The sequence below is a fragment of the Panthera tigris genome, chromosome X, assembly GCF_018350195.1.
Source record: "Panthera tigris isolate Pti1 chromosome X, P.tigris_Pti1_mat1.1, whole genome shotgun sequence".
Taxonomy (NCBI): Eukaryota; Metazoa; Chordata; class Mammalia; order Carnivora; family Felidae; genus Panthera; species Panthera tigris.
In genome coordinates, this window is record NC_056677.1 from 50,494,935 (window position 1) to 50,516,022 (window position 21,088).

Here is a 21,088-nt window from a genome sequence, read left to right on the forward strand (position 1 = left end):
TATTCCTAAGTATTATATCCATTTTGATGTGATTATAATTGGGACTACTGTATTTGCTTAATTTTTTTTTCAGATAGTTCATTGTTAGTATTTGGAAACACAACTGATTTTTGTATGTTGATTTTGTATCCTGCAATTGTACTGAATTCATTTATTAGACATAAAAGTATTTCTGTGGTGTTTTTAAAGTTTTCTATTTATACGATAATGTCATCTACAAACAGTAATAATTTTACTTTTTCCTTTCCCATTTGAATGCCTTTTATTTTCTTCTAGCCTAATTTTCTCTGGCTAGGACTTCCACTACTATGTTGAATAGAAATGGTGAAAATGGGCATCTTTGTCTTAGAACTGAGCTAAGAAAAAAAGCTTTCAGTTTTTCCCCCTTGAGTATGATGCTAGCTGTGGGGCTTTTCATATATAGCCTTTATTATGTTCAGGTAAATTCATTCTATACATAGTTTTCTGTGAGTTTTTTATCATGAAATAATGATAAGTTACATCAGATCATTTTTCTGCATCTATGGATATGATCATGTGATTTCTATCTTTCATTAGAGTGGTGTATCACATTAATTGATTTGCATATGTTAAACTATTATTGCATCCCAGGGATAAATCCTACTTGTTCATGATTTATGATCCTTTTATTGTGCTGCTGAATTCTGTTTGTTGCTGTTTTATTAAGAATGTTTTTTCATGTACGTTCATCAGGGATATTGGCCTTTCATTTTGAACTGGAAGACTTAATATTGTTAAAATATCCATTCTGCCAAAGGCCATCTACAAATTCAAAGGAATCCTATCAAAACTCCAGATTCATTTATATAACATATGAATAAGTTCTAGAAATCTGCTGTACAACATTGAGCCTATGGTTAACATTACTATATTATGCACTTAAAATTTTGTTAAGAGCATAGAACTCATGGTGTTTTTACCACTTAAAAAAAAACAGGGTTGAGGTATCTCCAGAAGGGAGAAATTCTGTCTCAGCTTCAGTCCATGTATGCAGAGTCCCATCCTTGTCATGATCTTCCTGCCTACAGATGACAGCTTTGAACTATGCCTTTGAGTTTGAGCCTGCCCATGATCTTGCATTCTGACTTCCTGCTCCATAGATTTTGGAGTTGCTTAGCCAAGTTTTGCAATCATATCAGTCAATTCTTTATAATAAATTTCTTAAATAATAATGCTTCTCCTATGTGTTGTGTTTCTCTGTTTGAACACTGATAGAAGAAGTTATAGTTATAGTCTATATTCTTCACCTGAAGAGTTCCTTATGATAAATTAGGCTTTAAAAAACAAGTTACAGAATAATATGTTTGGTATAATTTTTGTAAGTAAATTTTTTGAAAATTCTTATGTGTATATATGTTTATATGAACATAAGTATGGAACTAGGCATACCAAATTTATACTGATTATCTCACACAGCATAGGAGTGACAGAGAAGGTAAAATAATGCTAAAATTTATTACATTTTAGTATGTGTTAAATGGTTATTACGGCCATGTATTTATTTTATAATTAGAAAGTAAAAATAAAATTATGATAAATTTATGTGGCAGCCATAAAAATAATGATTAAAAATATTAACTGACACAGGGAAATGCTAATGATATGATTTTAAGTGCAAAATAAAGATATAAAATTAGAACTATTCATCATGGAGAGGTAGTTTGGGGGAGACAGAAAGAAAGAATCAGCAATCCTAGTCCTATTTTTTTATTTAGACATATTTAAAACACATAGGAAGGAAATATATGAAAATTTTTATAAAAGTTATCTCTCTCTGGGTAGAATGCTCTTGTGTTATTTTTATTTTTTCTTGTATTTTTCTGTTTTTTGCCAAAATTGCCTAAATAAAAGTGTTATTACAATTAGAAAAAAATAATGTTTTCAAAAAGATAACCATAGGTCTGTCAGAAAGTAATTTCTGTAGCCCCATCCACTTTGCTGCAAATGGCAAGATTTCATTCTTTTATTTCATTCTTTTTTACGGCTGAGTAATAGTCCATTGGTGGGTGTAGCTATAGAGTCTGATGCTAAGCAAAATAAGTCAGAGAAAGACAAATACCATGTGATTTCACTCATGTGGAATTTAATAAACAAAACAAATGATCATAGGGGAAAATAAGAGAGTGGCAAACCAAAAAACAGACTCTTTATAGAGAACAAACCAATTGTCACCAGAGGGGAGGTCATCGGGCAGATGGGTTAAATAGGTGATGTGGATTAAGGGGTGCACTTGTGATGAGTATGAGGTATGGTATGAAAGTGCTGAATCACTAAATTTTACACCTGAAATTAATATTATGCTGTATGTTAACTAACTGGAATTTAAAGAATAACCTAAAAAAATTAAAAAATAAACTAACTTCTGGAAGCTTTTCTATTAGAAGCAGATTCTTAAAGTTACAGGTTATTAGGGCATTGTGTGGGAGATATCATGGTGGAATCAGAGGGAATGGTGGGGATCTTCCAGTTCATCTAGGGTCTACATAAAGCATACTAGGACAATTCCTTTAATAGCTCTAACAACCTAAGTGGTATCAGAGGCTGCTGCTGCCTACCATCGAGAGAAGCAGTCAAGTAGCATTTATGTACAACTCCACATCATGTCCCATTGCAGTGCTCGTATGTTAAAAGCAATTTGACTTCAGTGGGACTCAAAGTGAATTATTAATGTGCACTCTACCCCGAACCTAAGGAAAAGACTAGGATTAGACTAAGCAGTGTCTTTCTGATCATCCTTCCTTATCTTTCAACCATTTAAATCACCGACACTGAAGGACAGAAGAATCCATTTGCATCAGGATTCAATGGGTAGGCCCATTTTTCTAGAGGCATTTTATACCAGCTTGAACATACAAGTGTTTTAATATAAAATTCCACTCTCATTAAGGATGGGCAAAAAACAGAAACTGTCTTTTCAGGGAATTACAAAGCCTGGCTGTTTGGTATTTTATGCCAAAATGGCAGGACCATGAGCAAGAGACCAGATAGTACTTTGTAAACCACAAAGCTATAGTCAAGGGGACCTAAATCCCACATTTGGAAAGCACCATTAAAACTCTCTCTACTAATTATATACTCTTTCAAAAAGGGGAACAATTGTTTAAAGCCAAAAATGTATAGTTTAGTGGGACTCTAAATCATGCAAGTGATCATGGTTTTAGACCCAGTTCTATTTTCTACCATTTACTTAAAACACTTTCATACAGACAGTGTGATATATACATGCACATTAATTTTAATCTATGCTCTCAGGGCATTTACTTAACATCTGACATGCCCTAATCTGGTATACACACTGAAGAGGTGATTTGTTAACACATTAAACACTCAGAATTATTTGCTCCAGAGGCCATTATTACCAGCAGTTCAGTCACCTTAATGCAGGAGGCCTAGTTAGCTTAATACATGCTAAAAATGAATTTTCAGTGGTAAAATTAATGTTATTCAAGATGTGTACTAGCCACAAATGTCTTACAGGCTCTTTAGCCTTCATAAGAACTGGGCATAAAAATCCAGTGAGCCCCATAGCCTGTACCCTTCAGAAGGAAGCCTCAGGTCAAGATTGAAAACAGGTGCTATGCTTTGTCCCCCATCAGAGGATTTTGTCACCAGATTCTTACTAGAAAGTTAGTTGAATGTTGTTGTTATATCACCAACTCTTCATTGACTAACCTTTACACAAAAGATGCTGCCGTGTATCTAAGAACAGAACTGGGACTTCATTGAGATGATAGGACAGGTTGTATGACTGCTTTTGTGTTTGTTTGCTAATAAATGTTTGTATGTTTGGGAGAATTGAGGTTGAGGTTTGCTTTCAGTGTAATAGCTTTATCTAGTCAAGAGACTGTAAGGGAGGCCAAATTATAACTCTCATTTAACCCTGACTAGTAGAAACTAATGGTATCTGCCAAAAAGGACCTGATAATAGGAAACCACCAAAGTGGATTAGGTCAGTTTGCAACAGAAGTCTTCCATCTGTTTCTAGAAAAATGAAAACTAATTCAATTCCTCTATGCTCTTCATAGCCATATTCTTCTTTCTCCTCTCAGGTCACTTACCAATTTTTTCATCTTCCTGTACCATTTTTCTCTCTTCTCTGAAAGCCCTAAGCCAGCGTATCTTCTCCTCCAGCTTCTTGGCAAAGAATAGATGTATCTCCTCAGTCTCCTTGTTGTGAAGCTTGAAGGCATTTTTCATGCTGACATTAAAGTCATCATCTCTGCCATCTTCAATGTCAACTACCTCATATTTATCCATGTCAATGCGGCCTTTGTAGTACAGTATGTCTCTTCGGATCAGGTCCTAGGTGGGAAGGAAGAAAAGGCTTTATACTGGAGGTATGTGGACAGTAGGTACCAGGAGAGATGGCACATGGGCACAGTAGGACGTTAAGACTTCCACTGATTTGAAGTACTAATAGGGGTTATTTTGGTCAAATTTAGGCAAGCTAGTTTAGCATTATGACATTGACAGGTTGGTTAGAAGATGCTCTTACAGAAAACCTTTGTCCTACATCCAAAAACTCTCAGACTCCAGTATCAATCCTTATATGTGTTTGTAAGACTCTGATGGGAAGTAGGAAGCAGTAAGCCACACAAGCATTGCTAGCATAGGCCTTTTCTTTTCCAAAATATTTGCAAGCCTTCTAGAAGTATGAAATAAGCTGGATGGTTGCCTGGGGTATGCTTAGGAATTCAAGCCAGCAAGTGAGACCTGCATATCAGAGTGGGTATGAGTGGTTAAGAATAGCAAGGTGGCCACAGCCTGTGCTGGTCAGGAAAGATTACATGGAGAGGGTTGAACACTTTGTACTCCAGGGAATTTTGGAGAAAGCCTAGTCTGGCAGGAGAAATGGGGGTAAGATTGAATAAAAAGCTTCATATATTGACGAATAAATTTCACAAATCTTATTGCGTGAGAAAAATAAAAGTTATAGATGGATACAAACAGTATATTATCTTTTATTATTGTTGTTTTACTCTCTGGTATACAGAATTGGATTAATACTCTCAGTCCAGGAAACAGTCATCATTAGTCCATACAAGGTACTCTTATTTCTCTAAGTATTTACTTACTTTTAATAATATATTAAGTTTTGGTGAAACTGCCACCAAAAGCTATGATGCCACAGCAACCTTAAATCCCACACTCAATCATTCCCCTGGTTACTTTTGCATACAGTTTTATCTCATCTACATATATTACACTTATATAAGGTTTAAACAGCTACAAAGAAATGCCACATAATGTTTAGAGATACAGAAATTATATAAAAAAATATGACAATGACACAGGCCAAATTCAAGAGAGTACAGAGAGGAGAATGGGAAAATGGAAGGAAGGACAAAGGAGGGAGCAGAGAGGGAGAGGGGAAAGAATGTATTTGTAATGAATTATTTCTTAAGTTGGATAGTAAGTACATAGGTGCCCATTATATTATTTTGTATCTTTTTGAATGTGATATTTCATAAATTAAAAAAAAAAAAGAAAACCAGAGAGATGGATGATACGACTTGTGGACCTGTGGCATGTAAAGTATAAGTGTCTTTCTGCCCTCACCCTCTTAGCACTGCCCTCAGCTTCCCCTGAGAACACATCTGCTGGGACGTGTGGTGTGGCTGAGTCTGGCCAAGGAGGTCTCATGAGCCCTGTCCTGATGGATGTCTTCACTGGCCAACTTGTTCTCACAAACTCTCCCTCTTGTCTGCCTATATATGGCCTTTAGACAATTTGACAGAATCAGAAATGCTCATTAACTTTTATTAACATTATAAAGTTTGGTTAAACTCCCATTCTGCTGAATTGCCTTGCATGCCTCACTTCTCAGCTGCAGGCTACCTGCAAAGAATTTGCTTTTGCAATCCTAACTCTTCACAATGTAGGGTAAACTGGGCTTTTTGGTATGTCTGGGGAAGGCTGTCTTGAAGAATTCCCAACATAGCTCTGTCAATCTTCGAAGACCCAGGCTGTGAAATATAGGTGTTGTTGAATTGCTTTGCAAAAAACAACCTCCACATTGTTCTTTTTCCTCCCATAATGATTGTGCATATAAATAAGCTATGAGTATAGATGGGTTCTGATCTGTTGGGTTCCACTGGCATCAAGTTCACAAGAGAGAAAAAGGTCAGCTATATAGAGTGGGCCAGTTTTGCTCCAAGCTTGCTTCAGAGTCTGGGTTTCTTTTACCATGCTCAAAGTGGACAAGTTCAGTCCCGGACAAAAGGATGGGGTGGTTGCCACGTGCAGACTTTCACAATCCTCAAGAACACTTTGTGAGACTTATGGATAAACAGTGGGCCCTGTCAGTCTAATCTAACTATAAAAGCAGGACAAGCTAAGGAGAATGGCTTGATGTGACCTAGTTTGATCTCATAAAGGCCTGAAACATGCCTTACAATACTTAATACAGATACACATAGACCTGAGAAGCCAGGTCTGGACCACACAGCTAATAGGTGGATGCCTACCTGACTAGAACATAGGAAGCTTTAACCTCCCTTCTATTCCCAATTTCACCTGTGAGACAAGGGAACTGAAGAACTCAATAAAATCTGCTTTTAGCTCCCTTTCCTGATTCTATTTTCACTAGGACCTGTATCCCCACCTCACTTTACACATGCCTTGTAATGCAAACAGCATATGCACTCCTTGTAAGGGACAAGGAGTTAATGAATTCTCTAGAATAAGTAACATTTAATAAATGACAAGGACAGAATGACTGGACAGCTATTATATGCGTATTCCAGACAACTGTAACTAGACATCTCAATGCCAAGGCCCCCTGTCTCCAAGGAATAATACCTGGGCCCTCATCTTTGTTCTAACTGGTACCTGAATGCCTTAGAGGACACATAAACCTCAATAACTGCCCCCAGACCCTGAACAAAGATGAGACTCCCCCCTTTCCTTTTGAGTCTCCCAGACACTCTGTATCTGCTCTATATCATATATATATATATATATATATATATTCATCAATAAACTTTGCTTTCACCCTCCTGCTGGCTCACATTTTATTTCCATCATTTGCGAAGCCAAGAACCCTCTTGGCTGATCCTGCAGTACCCCTTCAGGTCTCTGGACCCAGCCTGCCAGCATCACCCGCAGCTTTCTTTGTCTCTGAGTTGGTGTGTCATAATCATTGTCAGCTTTAAAAACCTTTACTGGTTTCCAAAAAAAATGGAAAGAATTTATGTGATCTTGGAGCTAAATTAAAAGCATCAACTGAAACTCCTATTGTTTCTTTAGGTATTTAAGGATAACAAGAAACTTGAGAGAATTCTGTTTCTGTGGTAGGGAAGCAAGACTAGAGATGTGTGTGGTTAAGGTTCTCCCTTTGCCTTCTCTTTCTAGCTCCCTAGAGGGTTGAACATGAGTTTTCAGACATCAGCTTAGTCATAAACTCAGGTGTAGGAATGTGATAGGATTCATTAAGAATGACCCACTGTTCAAAAATTCCCATCAGAAATGGTAGCTAAGTCCAAAAAGCAGCATGTAACATGCACAAAAAGAGTGTGAGTTAGAGTGTAAAGCCCTGGGTTTGAGTTTTATCTCCTTAACCTGCTAGCTGTGGTTTTGGGCAAGCCATTTTATCTCTCTGAACTTCCAATTTTCTCAACTATGAAACTAGAAAAGTCATCCTTACCTTGTAAAATTGTTGTAAATCTCAAATCTCAACATGCAGCTTCCAGGTCATGAGGCCCGCCTTGTCTAATAAATATGGTGCTGAGCTTTCTTGCTCCCCAACTGATATTTTGTAGGCCTTTAAAATTCCTTTTTGATAAACCTAAAAATCTCAATGCCTCTTTTAGTTCATTTAAATTTTCAAAATAAGTTAAATATTGTGACAAAGAAATAAAGCAAAGGCAACTGAATATTTTAAAACATATAGCTACACCATTGTCCTTGGAAATTCCATATATCCTTTCAGGGTGGGGGTTGTCACAGATCTATACATAGGCTCATACTAATGTGTCCTCCCTGCCCCCAACAATGCCTCCTATTCCAATCGTTCTAGCCTTCATGGTCAAATTTACACATTCTTCCTACTCAAAGAAGCCTTCCCTGACTGCCTTCTCTAGCTCGTCACTGTGGTTTCCTTTCTCTGAATGCTAGCAGTTATTATGAAGACCCTTACACAACTTACATTCAGCCACCACACTGCTGAGTTGCATTAATTCTGTTTCACAGCTTTTAGTCTGTCCATTTAAGCTGTGCCCAATAGTTCTTCCTTGCTTTTGCCTTACTGAGGGGTTGTCCAGGGGAAGACAGATGGCAAAGCCTCAGAAATGTCTCTGCTCAGCTTCTGCACATGGCAAGAGGAAAAAGCCCTCCTGAGCCCTGGTTGCCTGAGGTCCTATTGGGACCAGGCTGCCCAAAAGTCACTTGTTAATGATTGAGTGCTTTCATAGGGTCACAATGAATAGGTGCTTGGTACAGATGTTATTTGGTCATCACAAGTTCCCTGCCTAAATGGGATAGTTGCTAATAGGATACCAGTCTTCCTCCTTTTCCCTTACACTCATCCAAGTTAGAAGATATTAAGGGAGCCAGTGCTTCTCCAGAAGGACCCTGGCAGTCTGCAGACAAGCACCAAGCCTAGCCATGGATCCAGCAAGGAGCCTATCCAAGTCTCTGACATTACATAATTCAAATAGCTGGGAGAAGTTTGAATTTGGTCTCACTGGGTATTCATGGGGTTTATTAAGACACTGTAAAACATTTTGTATAAATGACAGATGCTGCAATCTGGGGCCTGTAACTCTTAAGGATTGCTGCCTCTCTTACTTGCTTGTCAGTAAAGTCTTCCCTCTTTAGAGAGGGACCCTATTTACTCCCCACCACTAGCCTGGACCACCCTGGGATTTCTCTCCAGATCTTGAGGAAGGCATGGACAGGACTTATATTTCTCATTATTATATTCCAATATCTAGAGTACATTATTAATAACAAAATAATAACAGCAACAACAATGGCAGAAGTCAACACTTAGCATATATCATGTGCCAGACACTATTTCAAATGCCTTGCATTTTTCCCCAGCTTTATTGAGGCCTATTTGACAAATAAAGATTTTATATACTTAAGGTATACAATGTGATATTTTGATATAGGTATATGTTGTGAAATGATCATGATTATCAAGCTAATTAGCTTATCTATCATCTCATATGGTTATTTGTGTGTGATGAGAACACAAGATCTGCTTTCTTAGCAAATTTCAAGTATACAATACAGTATTGTTAGCTATGGATACCATGTTGTACAATAGCTCTCCAAAATTTATTAATCTTGCATAACAAAAAGTATTTTACTCTTTGACCAATATCTCTCCATTTCCCCCACCCCCACCAGCCCCTAGCAATCACTATTCTACTCTCTGCCTTTGACTTCGACTGCTTTAGATTACACATGTAAGAGCATACAGTATTTACCTTTCTTTGTCTTATTGTTTTAGTATAATATCCTCTAGGTTGATCCATGTTGTCACAAATGACAAAATCTCCTTTTTTAAGCTAATATTACACAGTGTGTGTGTGTGTGTGTGTGTGTGTATCACATTTTCTTTATGCATTCATCCCTTGACAGCTAAATGCTTTGCATTTATTAACTTAAATAATCTTCACAAAAATCCTACAAGGTACATACTGTTGTAGCCCCATTTTATGAGGATATGTAGACATAGAACCGTTAACTTACCCAGAAACAAAAGCTACTAAATGGTAGACTTGGTCTTTGAGTCCATACTACCTGGCTCTAAACTCTGTGCTTGTTTGGGGAGCCTGGGTGGCTCATTCAGTTTCCCTCTCTAAAGCTCCCCCACTCTCATTCTGTGTCTCTCTCAAAAATAAACAAACATTAAAAATTTTTAATAAAAAATGTAATATATGTCTGTTTAATCACTGTATATACTGCCTCCCAACAAAGATTTGCTGAATGAATGCGTATTAACACCAAATAAACAGTAACAGTATCAATAGCTAGCATTTACTAAGTACTTACTATGTGCCAGGCACTGCAAATGTATTGTTTAATTTAACCCTCACAGCCTCTCTTCTATATAGATACCATTATTATTTCCAGTTTGCAGATGAGGGGATAATACTAGGCACAGAGAATTTGTCCAAGGTCATACAGCTCATGGAAAAAAAGTAATTGGTGCACTTTCGTCTGGCCCTAGAACCCATGTTCTTAACACTATACTTCATTACTTCCCATTACCTCAGGTGATCCTCCTCAAAGCCTCCTGAGATGAATTCTATCATCAGCCTGATTTGGCACTGAGGAAAATAAGGGGATAAAGTTAAAAAACTGGCCCAAGTTTAGAGACAGTAGAGTCTAGGACCCAGGTGTTCTGGTTTCAAATCCCCATCTCCTTTGTGCTCTATCCCCAGTTTCTTTTGCTATTGTTGCATTTCTGAGTTCCAAATGGCTCATCCTCCAAGTCTGGCCCTTCAGTGAAAGAAGAAATGGCCCAACTGCAGAAGTTCCTTGAACTTTCTCCAGCGTTATCATACTCTATGTAATTCCTGATCCTTCCAGAATACAATTAACCCAACATAAATAACTAGTAATTATGACACAGCGGAAAACAGAGTATGTCCAGGATGGTATAATTAAAAACAAAGAATACAGGGGGAAAAGCTGTTCAGGCCAACTTCAGGCTGTAGGAACATTAGAGGATGCCTGAGGAGAGAGGAAAGGAGATCTCCTCCCCTCCTCAGAAGAAAAAGTAAATTGAAAGGAAAAAAAAAAGGAAACAAAAATCCCCAAAGCACCAAATTAACTTCCAGTATAATCATCTAAGGAAGAAAATAACAAAACACATGCATAACTAAACTAACAGGACAATGGGATGCAGAGGAGCATAGACAGCCATCATGGAAGACAAGAAGATAGAAAACAAAGTCTTATTCTAGATTTTTAAAAAGGAAACTGACAAAGAGGGAAAATAGCAAAAGTTAAAGAAGCGGTCACAAAATTAGAAACCACTGATGTCTTTCCCCACCTACTATAATGGCCACTTCATTGGGAGCTGGGGATAATGAAGAGGGAGGGGCTTATGCTCCTGAGGTGGCCATCTCCTTCAAGAAAGAAGGGGTTGGGGTTACCTTCTTGCAGAGGACCATCTGGTGGTCAAACAGAAAGAAGACCCGCTGCTGGTTGCGGCCATAGGGCTGGTAGATCCAGGCCATCTCCCCAGTGTAGATCAGCTCCGAGCTCCTGTCTAGGATGTCCTCACCCTGGGAAGAACATGTGATAGTGAGAGGCAGCCAGGAAGGAGGGATGGCCCTGTCACCTGCCTGGAAGCACCTAAGGCTGGGCATAGACTAGGGCAGTAGGAGTAGAGAAAAGGCCTGGTGGGAGAGAGGGATAGAGAGAAGGACCCCTGGGAAGTCCCGGAGTTGGAAAGACCCATACTTTTGTTTATCCTGAGGCCAAATGAGCCCTACCACCCAGGACTGCTATAGTCCCTCTATGGCAGCTGCTTTCTAGCACTACAGGCACCAAGGTTCATTCTGGTTCCATGAGGTTCATATTCTCTCTCTCTCTCTCTCTCTCTCTCTCTCTCTCTCTCTTTTTCCTCCTCCTCACTTTTCTCTATGAATTTATCTTTCTATACCAGTCCTAAATGCCAGATCTTGTCTCTTAGTCTCTTTCTTTTACTTGAAGAATAAGCCTAAGCAAATAACAGAAGTTTCTCTGCTTCCCCAATGAGTAAAAGGGGATAGGGGAGGCCAAGAAGGAAACAGTGATAGATGGAGAAAAAGAGAACACAGTCATTGTCTTAAAATTGTTTTTTTTTTCCTTCTCCCCTCAGTTCACTAAAATATATCGATTAAATAGGAAACTTTACAACCACATGATTCTTTGGTCTGTTATTCACAGCCTGAAATGACTTTTCCTCCTTGCTACATAGTAAGACAAAAAAAGTACCAAGACACTTAACTCCTAGCTAATTCAATTCTACAGAGTTTCCAAAGCCCCTTTTTTACAGCACCTCTGCTAGCTCAGAGGTATGTGGAGATATATGTCAGATGCCAAGCCAGATTTGTCCCCTATTCTCAAGAAGCTTACAGTCAGTGGAGGAAACTAATGCAGGTGTGCACAGAACTCAGGGAATACAAGGCAAACCACAGCAAAGCCCTGGACATAGGGGTGAATGTTCTAGGACTTATATGAAGATAAGGACAAAGACCAGTGGTCCAGTACTCAGGAGAATTAATATTAGCATCTATATGCATCATAAATTGGGCTACATACTTTCACTCTAAACCTTCTAAGCCACAAGAGAACCCTGGGAGGGAGAGAATTTCTTAATCTTGTTTTATAGTCCAAGGTACAGAGATGTCAGGTGATCAGCTAAGGTCACCCAGCTTGTTAGCTAGAGACCCATAACTCAACCCCAATTCTGTGGCTCCAGAAAGTATGCTCACTCTTTCCACTACATTATGATGTATCTAGGCCAGTCAGTCCCTTCTTTTCTCTGGGTTTCAGTTTTTCCAGATATTAAATGAGCTACATGAGGATGATATCCAAGGCCCTAGCCCTGATACTCTAATTCTAAGATGTCAGCTTTGCGCCCAAAAGTTTCAAGTCAAGGTTACAGTAGACCCCATGCATCCTCCCATAAACAGTCAGAACAAATAGGCTAGGCATGGCAGTAGGCCAAAGAGAGGGGTAGCTGGAAATGGTGTTCTTGAGCATACCACTTTTTCAGTCTAAGGGATGAGAAGGAAAAGGGGAGCTCAGTGGAAATATTTTCTAATAATATAACCTCAAAAAGAAAGTTAAGAGATAGCACTGTGATTCCAAACTCTATTTCATGGGTATCTTGGAACTTAAGTAAACATTCACCCTTGAGAGGCCCACATACTAACAGAACTTCTGGGACAAGAAGCCCACAGGGTGAGGGATTTGTGCAGGACTTTCCTGTTGGGTGGATAAGGAGCTGAGAGTGGTACCAGTCTGCCAGGTCCCACCCTGAGGCAGGCCAGAAGATGTGCCACAGTCCACTTTGAATATGTATAAAGTGAAAAAAAGCTATAAAAATGGGTCAGTGCCAAACAAAGTTGGCCAAGATAACATTTTTTTCAGGATGACTTCTTTTTCCTTTTTCAAATTTTTATTTAAATTCTAGTTAGTTAACATATAGTGCAATATTGGCTTCAGGGGTAGAATTCAGTGATTCATCACATACAACACCCAGTGCTTATCATAAGTGCCCTCGTTGATACCCATCACCCATATAGCCCATCTCTCACCCACATCCTTCCAACAATCCTCAGTTTGTTCTCTGTCTTTAAAAGTCCCTCATTGTTTGTCCCCCCCCACCATGTGTTCATCTGTTTTTTTTCTTAAATTCCACATAAGAGAGAAATCATATGTTATTTGTCTTCTCTGACTTACTTATTTCACTTAGCATAATACATTATAGCTTCATCCACATCATTGCAAATGGAAGGATGAATTTTATAATTACACTTGCTAAACTGAGGATGATCGGACCAGGATACCACTCAATATCATCTTGTCCACCTACCATAACAGACAGGAGCATTCTAGTTCTTTTTTTAAGTACTTGCCACACATAATTCCACTAAGAAAAAAAATAAGAAAGAGAAAGAAAGAAAGAAAGAAACAAACAAACAAACTTGCCACACATAATGCCACCAAGGGAAAAAAAAAACAAGAAGGAAGGAAAGAAAGAAAGAAAGAAAGAAAGAAAGAAAGAAAAGACAAGGAAGGAAAGACAAGGAAGGAAGGAAGGGAGGAAGGAAGGAGAGAGGAAGAGACGGAGGGAGCGAGGGTGGGAGAGAGAGAGAGTGAGAGAGAGAGAAAGGGAAATATACTCCTGTGCTCACCAAGCTGATTGATACCAGGCAACTCACATATCCTCTCTGTGTGTTGGTTTCCTTATTTCTACAAAAAATGCAATCAAAATGATATAAAACACATGTAAAGAATATTACTAATTGAGCTTCAAGTGGAGCTTGACTCTGCAAAGGCTGTAAGTCCAGAGGGAGAGAGAAGTCCATCTTGTTCCTGGCTTGGTCAGTCTCCAAAGAAAGAGGAAAGAAGAGCACCAGAAACTCCAGACTGGTGCTGGCTGAAGCCAAGTCCTGCCAATTCCAGCCAATTCCAATGCCATAAAGGGTCAAATTGTGTCAAGGTAGGGTCGCAATGTGGCTGTGCTACACTGAGTTTCCTAATCCTTAAAATGAGGGTAATAACAGGGGCACCTGGGTGGCTCAAGTCTGTTAAACATCCGACTTCAGCTCAGGTCATGATCTCATGGTCTGTGGGTTCAAGCCCTGTGTCACACTCTGTGCTGACAGCTCAGAGCCTAGAGCCTGCTTCAGATTCTGTGTCTCCCTCTTCCTCTGCCCTTCCCCACTCACGCTCTCTCTCAATCTCTCAAAAATGAATAAACATTAATAAAATTAAAATGAAAGAACACAGAACATGGCGGCATAGGAGGACGCTGGGTTCACCTTGTCCTGCTGATCACGTAGATTCCACCCACATCTGTCTAAATAACCCAGAAAACCACCAGAAGACTAGCAGAAAGGACTCTCCGGAGCCAAGCATAGACAAGAGGCCCACGGAAGTGGATAGGAAGGGTGGAGAGGCAGTGCATGCTACACGGACTGGCAGGAGGGAGCTGAGGCGGTGGAGGGGTAGCCCGCCCAGCAAGGCAGAGCCACAGAGTCTGGCTTGCAAAAGTGGAGGGGCTGGACTCCTTGAGTTCTGACAGCCAGCAGGACTTAACATCTGGAATGTTAAAAGTCAATGGCTCTGCTCTTGGAGAGCGGGGAGGGCGAGAGTGCACTGGGAGGGAGAGTTGTTGAGCCATGGAAGACAGAGCTCACCTCGGTGGGGAACAAAGGCACTGGCAAGCGCCATCTCCCTCTCCCATCCTCCAGCTGAAACCCCAATCCCTGTCATGGAACTTGCTCCCACTGCACAAACACTCAAAGCTGTGCTTCTGTGGACCCATCCCTCCGACGGATCTGCCTCCCTCCCAGTGCTGCAGGGCCCCTCTGAAAGGGGACCACCTAAGGCAAAGCCAGCTAAGCCTGCCCCTCCCACCACTGTGTACCTTGCAGATCAACCCCGGATAATACCCCAGATCCCATGAAAGCATCACCACAAGCCTGGCAGTGTGCAAGTAGCCCAGAGAGGGGCCACACCACTCCACAGTGAGTCCTGCCCCTGGGAGATGGGAAGATAAGGTACACACCATTCTGACTGTGTCCCCAGCAGTGGGCTGGGGAAAGACATCCAGTCTGACTGTGGCCCCACCCACCTACAAAAGTTACTCCGGACAGTACAGGGGCGGTGCCCTGCATCTTGGAGACACCCCAGGGACTACCCAAAATGACACAATGGAAGAATTCTCCTCAAAAGAAACTCCAGGAAGTATGGACAGCTAACAAATTGATCAAAAATGACTTAAGCAATATAACAGAACAAGAATTTATAATAATAGTCATAAAATTAATCACTGGGCTTGAAAAAAGCATAGAGGACAGCAGAGAATCTATTGCTACAGAGATCAAGGGACTAAGAAATAGTCATGAGTAGCTAAAAAATGCTATAAATGAAGTGCAAAATAATACAGAGGTGACCATAGCATGGATTGAAGAGGCAGAGGAGAGAATAGGTGAAGTAGAAGATAAAATTATGGAAAAAGTATGGAAACCAATTTGACAGTAAATTTCATATATTAAAAAATAAAAAAAAATTATGGAAAAAGAAGAAGCTGAGAAAAAGAGAGATAAAAAAATCCAGGAGTCTGAGGGGAGAATTAGAGAACTAAGTGATGCAATCAAACGCAACAAAATCCGAATCATAGGAATTCCAGAAGAAGAAGTGAGAGAGAAAGGGACTGAAGGAGTATTTGAACAAATCATAGCTGTGAACTTCCCTGATCTGGGGAAGGAAAAAGGCATTGAAATCCAAGAGGCACAGAGAACTCCCTTCAAACGTAACTTGAATCGATCTTCTGCATGACATATCATAGTGAAACTGGCAAAATACAAGGATAAAGAGAAAATTCTGAAAGCAACTAGGGATAAACACGCTCTAACCTACAAAGGCAGACCCATAAGACTAGTGGCAGACCTATCTACTGAAACTTGGCAGGCCAGAAAGGAATGGCAGGAAATCTTCAATGTGATGAACAGAAAAAAAAAAAATGCAGCCGAGAATCCTTTATCCAGCAAGTCTGTCATTCAGAATAGAATGAGAGATAAAGGTCTTCCCAACAAACAAAAACTGAAGGAATTCATCACCATTAAACCAGCCCTACAAGAGATCCTAAGGGGGATTCTGTGAGTGAAATGTTTCAAGGACCGCAAAGTACAGGGACATCACTACAAGCATGAAACCTACAGACATCACAATGACTCCAAACCCATATCTTTCTATAATAACACTGAATGTAAATGGACTAAATGATCCAACCAAAAGACATAGGGTATCAGAATGGATAAAAACAAACAAACAAACAAACAAAAAAAAAAAACAAGACGCATCTATTTTCTCTGCACAAGAGACTCTTTTTAGACCTGACGACACCTTCAGATTGAAAGTGAGGGATGGAGAACTATCTATCATGCTACTGGAAGTCAGAAGAAAGCTGGAGTAGCCATACTTATATCAGAGAAACTAGACTTTCAATTAAAGGCTGTAACAAGAGATGAAGAAGGGCATTATATAATAATTACAGGGTCTATACATCAGGAAGAGCTAACAATTATAAATATCTATGTGCCAAATATGGGATCCCCCAAACATATAAAACAATTAATCACAAACATAAGCAACCTTATTGATAAGAATGTGGTAATTGCAGGGGACTTTAATACTCCACTTACAACAATGGATAGATCATCTAGACACAGGACCAATAAAGAAACAAGGGCCCTGAATGATACAATGGATCAGATGGACTTGACAGATATATTTAGAACTCTGCATCCCAAAGCAACAGAATATACTTTCTTCTAGAGTGCACATGGAACATTCTCCAAGATAGATCACATACTGGGTCACAAAACAGCCCTTCATAAGTATACAAGAATTGAGATCATACCGTGCACACTTTCAGACTACAATGCTATGAAACTTGAAATCAACCACAGGAAAAAGTATGAAACACCTCCAAAAGCATGGAGGTTAAAGAACACCCTACTAAAGAATGAATGGGTCAACCAGGCAATTAGAGAAGAAATTAAAAATATATGGAAACAAATGAAAATGAAAAGACAACAATCCAAACGCTGTGGGATGCAGCGATGGCAGTCCTGAGAGGAAAATACATTGCAATCCAGGCCTATCTCAAGAAACAAGAAAAATCCCAAATACAAAATCTAACAGCACACCTAAAGGAAGTAGTAGCAGAAGAACAAAGCCACCCCAAACCGAGCAGAAGAAGAGAGATAATGAAGATCAGAGCAGAAATAAAAAATACAGAATCTAAAAAAAAAAAAAACAAAAAAAAAAAACAACTGTAGAGTAGATCAATGAAACTAAGAGATGGTCCTTTGAAAAAATAAACAAAGTTGATAAACCTCTAGCCAGGTTTCTCAAAAAGAAAAGGGAGAGGACACAAATAGATAAAATCATGAATGAAAAAGGACTTATTTTCAATTATTACTTATTACCAATTATTACCTTATTATCAGGGAATACTATGAAAGATTATATGCCAGCAAACTGGACAAGCTGGAAGAAATGGACAAATTCCTAAGCACCCACACACTTCCAAAACTCAAACAGGAAGAAATAGAACACTTGAACAGACCCATAACCAGCAAAGAAATTGAATCAGTTATCGAAAATCTGCCAACAAATAAGAGTCCAGGACCAGATGGCTTCCCTGGGGAATTCTACCAGACATTTAAAGCAGAGATAACACCTATCATTCTCAAGCTGTTCCAAAAAATAGAAAGGGAAGGAAAACTTCCAGACTAATTCTATGAAGCCAGCATTACTTTGATTCTTAAACCAGAGACCCAGTAAAAAAAGTGAACTACAGGCCAGTATCTCTGATGGATATGGATGCAAAAATTCTCAACAAGAGAAGAGCAATTCGAATTCAACAGCATATAAAAAGTATTATTCACCATGATCAAGTGGGATGCATTCCTGGGATGCAGGGCTGGTTCAACATTCTCAAATCAATCAATATGATACATCACATTAATAAAAGAAAAGAAAGGAACCATATGATCCTGTCAATCAATGCAGAAAAAGCATTTGACAAAATCCATCATCCTTTCTTAATAAAAACCCTTAAAAAAGTCGGGATTGAAGGAACACACTTCAACATCATAAAAGCCATTTATGAAAAGCCCACAGCAAATATCATCCTCAATGGGGAAAGACTGAGAGCTTTCTTCCTGACATCAGGAAAATGACAGGGATGTCCACTCTCACCGCTGTTGCTTAACACGGTGTTGGAAGTTCTAGCGTCAGCAATCAGACAACAAAAGGAAATCAATGCATCAAAATTGGCAACGATGAAGTCAAGCTTTCACTTTTTGCACATGACATGAGATTATACATGGAAAACCCGATAGACTCCACTAAAAGTCTGCTAGAACTGATACATGAATTCAGCAAAGTCTCATGATACAAAATCAATGTACAGAAATCAGTTGCATTCTTATACACTAATAATGAAGCAACATAAAGACAAATAAACTGATCCTATTCACAATTGCACCAAGAATCATAAAATACCTAGGAATCAACCTAAACAAAGATGTAAAAGATCTGTATGCTGAAAAGTATAAAAATCTTATAAAGGAAATTGAAGAAGATATATAGAAATGGAAAAACATTCCGTGCTCATGGATTGGAAGAATAAATATTGTCAAAATGTCAATACTACCCAAAGCTATCTACACATTCAATTCAATCCCAATCAAAATTGCACCAGCGTTCTTCTCGAAACGAGAACAAGCAATCCTAAAATTTGTATGGAACCACAAAAGACCACGAATAGCCAAAGTAATTTTGAAGAAGAAGACCAAAGTGGGAGGCATCACAATCCCAGACTTTAGCCTCCACTACAAAGCTGTAATCATCAAGACAGCATGGTATTGGCACAAAAACAGACACAGAGACCAATGGAATAGAATAGAGACTCCAGAACTAGACCCACAAAATTATAGCCAACTAATCGTTGACAAAGCAGGAAAGAATATGCAGTGGAAAAAAAGACACTCTCTTTAACAAATGGTGCTTGGAGAACTGGACAGCGACATGCAGAAGAATGAAACTCGACCACTTTCTGACACCATTCACAAAAACAAACTCAAAATGGATGAAGGACCTGAATGTGAGACAGGAAACCATCAAAACCCTAGAGGAGAAAGTAGGAAAAAACCTCTGTGACCTCAGCCGTAGCAATTTGTTACTTGACACATCCCCAAAGGTAAGGGAATTAAAAGCAAAAATGAACTATTGGGACCTCATGAAGATAAAATGCTTCTGCACGTCAAAGGAAACAATCAACAAAACTAAAAGGCAACCAATGGAATGGGAAAAGATATTTGCAAATGACATATCGCAGAAAGGACTATTATCCAAAATCTATAAAGATCTCACCAAACTCCACACCTGAAAAGCAAATAATCGAGAGAAGAAATGGGCAGAAAACATGAATAGACACTTCTCTAAAGAAGACATCTAGAGGGGCGCCTGGGTAACTCAGTCGGTTGAGCGACTGTCTTCGGCTCAGGTCATGATCTCACGGTTTGTGAATTTGAGCCCCGAGTCAGGCTCTGTGCTGATAGCTCAGAGCCTGGAGCCTGCTTCTGATTCTGTGTCTCCCTCTCTCTCTGCCCCTCCCCCACTCATGCTCTGTCTCTCTCTGTCTGAGAAATAAACATAAAAAAAATTAAAAAAAGAGGACATCCAGATGGCCAACAGGCACATGAAAAGATGCTCAATGTTGTTCCTCATCAGGGAATTACAAATCAAAACCACACTCAGATACCACCTCACACCAGTCAGAGTGGCTACAATGAACAATTCAGGGGAGTATAGATGCTGGCGAGGATGTGGAGAAACGGGAACCCTCTTGCACTGTTGGTGGGAATGCAAACTGGTGCAGCCGCTCTGGAAGACAGTGTGGAGGTTCCTCAAAAAATTAAAAATAGAACTACCCGATGACCCAGCAATAGCACTGCTAGGAATTTACCCAAGGGATATAGGAGTGCTGATGCATAGGGGTACTTGTAACCCAATGTTTATAGCAGCACTTTCAACAATAGCCAAATTATGGAAAGAGCCTAAATGTCCATCAACTGATGAATGGATAAAGAAGTTGTGGTTTATATACACAATGGAATACTACGTGGCAATGAGAAAGAATGTAATATGGCCTTTTGTAGCAATGTGAATGGAACTGGCGAGTGCTCTGCTAAGTGAAATATGTCATACAGAGAAAGACAGATACCTTATGGTTTCACTCTTATGTGGATCCTGAGAAACTTAACAGAAGACCATGGGGGAGGGGAAGGGAAAGAAAAAAGACATTAGAGAGGGAGGGAGTCAAAACATAAGAGATTCTTAAAAACTGAGAACAAACTGAGGGTTGATGGAGTCTAGGATGGAGGGTAGGTAGCGTGATGAGTATTGAGCAACCTGTTGGGCACCCATTGGGATGAGCACTGGGTGATGTATGGAAACCAAGTTGACAATAAATTTCATATTAAAATTAAAATTAGGGTAATAACAGTATCAATCTCATTTGCCTGTTGTGAGGATTATGTAAATTAATATATTAGTGCTTAGGAAAGTACACTTCACACTGTAAGTTCTACAGAAATGCTAGCTATTATCTTGACCATTATTTTGTGCTTTATATCCTGTGTCACACATATTCTTATTAATACAGCAACCCAATAAGGAATGCACTGTTATCACCCAAAAAAAACCAAAGTCAGAGAAATTGGGAGTAATTTCCCCAAAGTTGCAGAATCCAGACCAGAATCCCTCCAAAGTCCATGTTCTAATCACCAAACCACAGTAGAATGGCAATTCTTAG

At 39.3% G+C, this 21,088-nt stretch overlaps 1 protein-coding gene across 1 annotated transcript in view; it reads right to left on the reverse strand.

Moving 5' to 3' along the window:
* Nucleotides 1-21,088, reverse strand: part of ARHGEF9 (Cdc42 guanine nucleotide exchange factor 9) — a 188,886-nt gene that overhangs the window by 14,988 nt on the left and 152,810 nt on the right. The window contains exons 7-8 of the mRNA XM_042974958.1: nt 11,133-11,264; nt 4,080-4,323 (exon numbers count right to left, since the gene is read on the reverse strand). Of these exons, the coding sequence (XP_042830892.1) occupies nt 4,080-4,323; nt 11,133-11,264 (376 nt within the window). The remainder of the gene's footprint in view (nt 1-4,079; nt 4,324-11,132; nt 11,265-21,088) is intronic.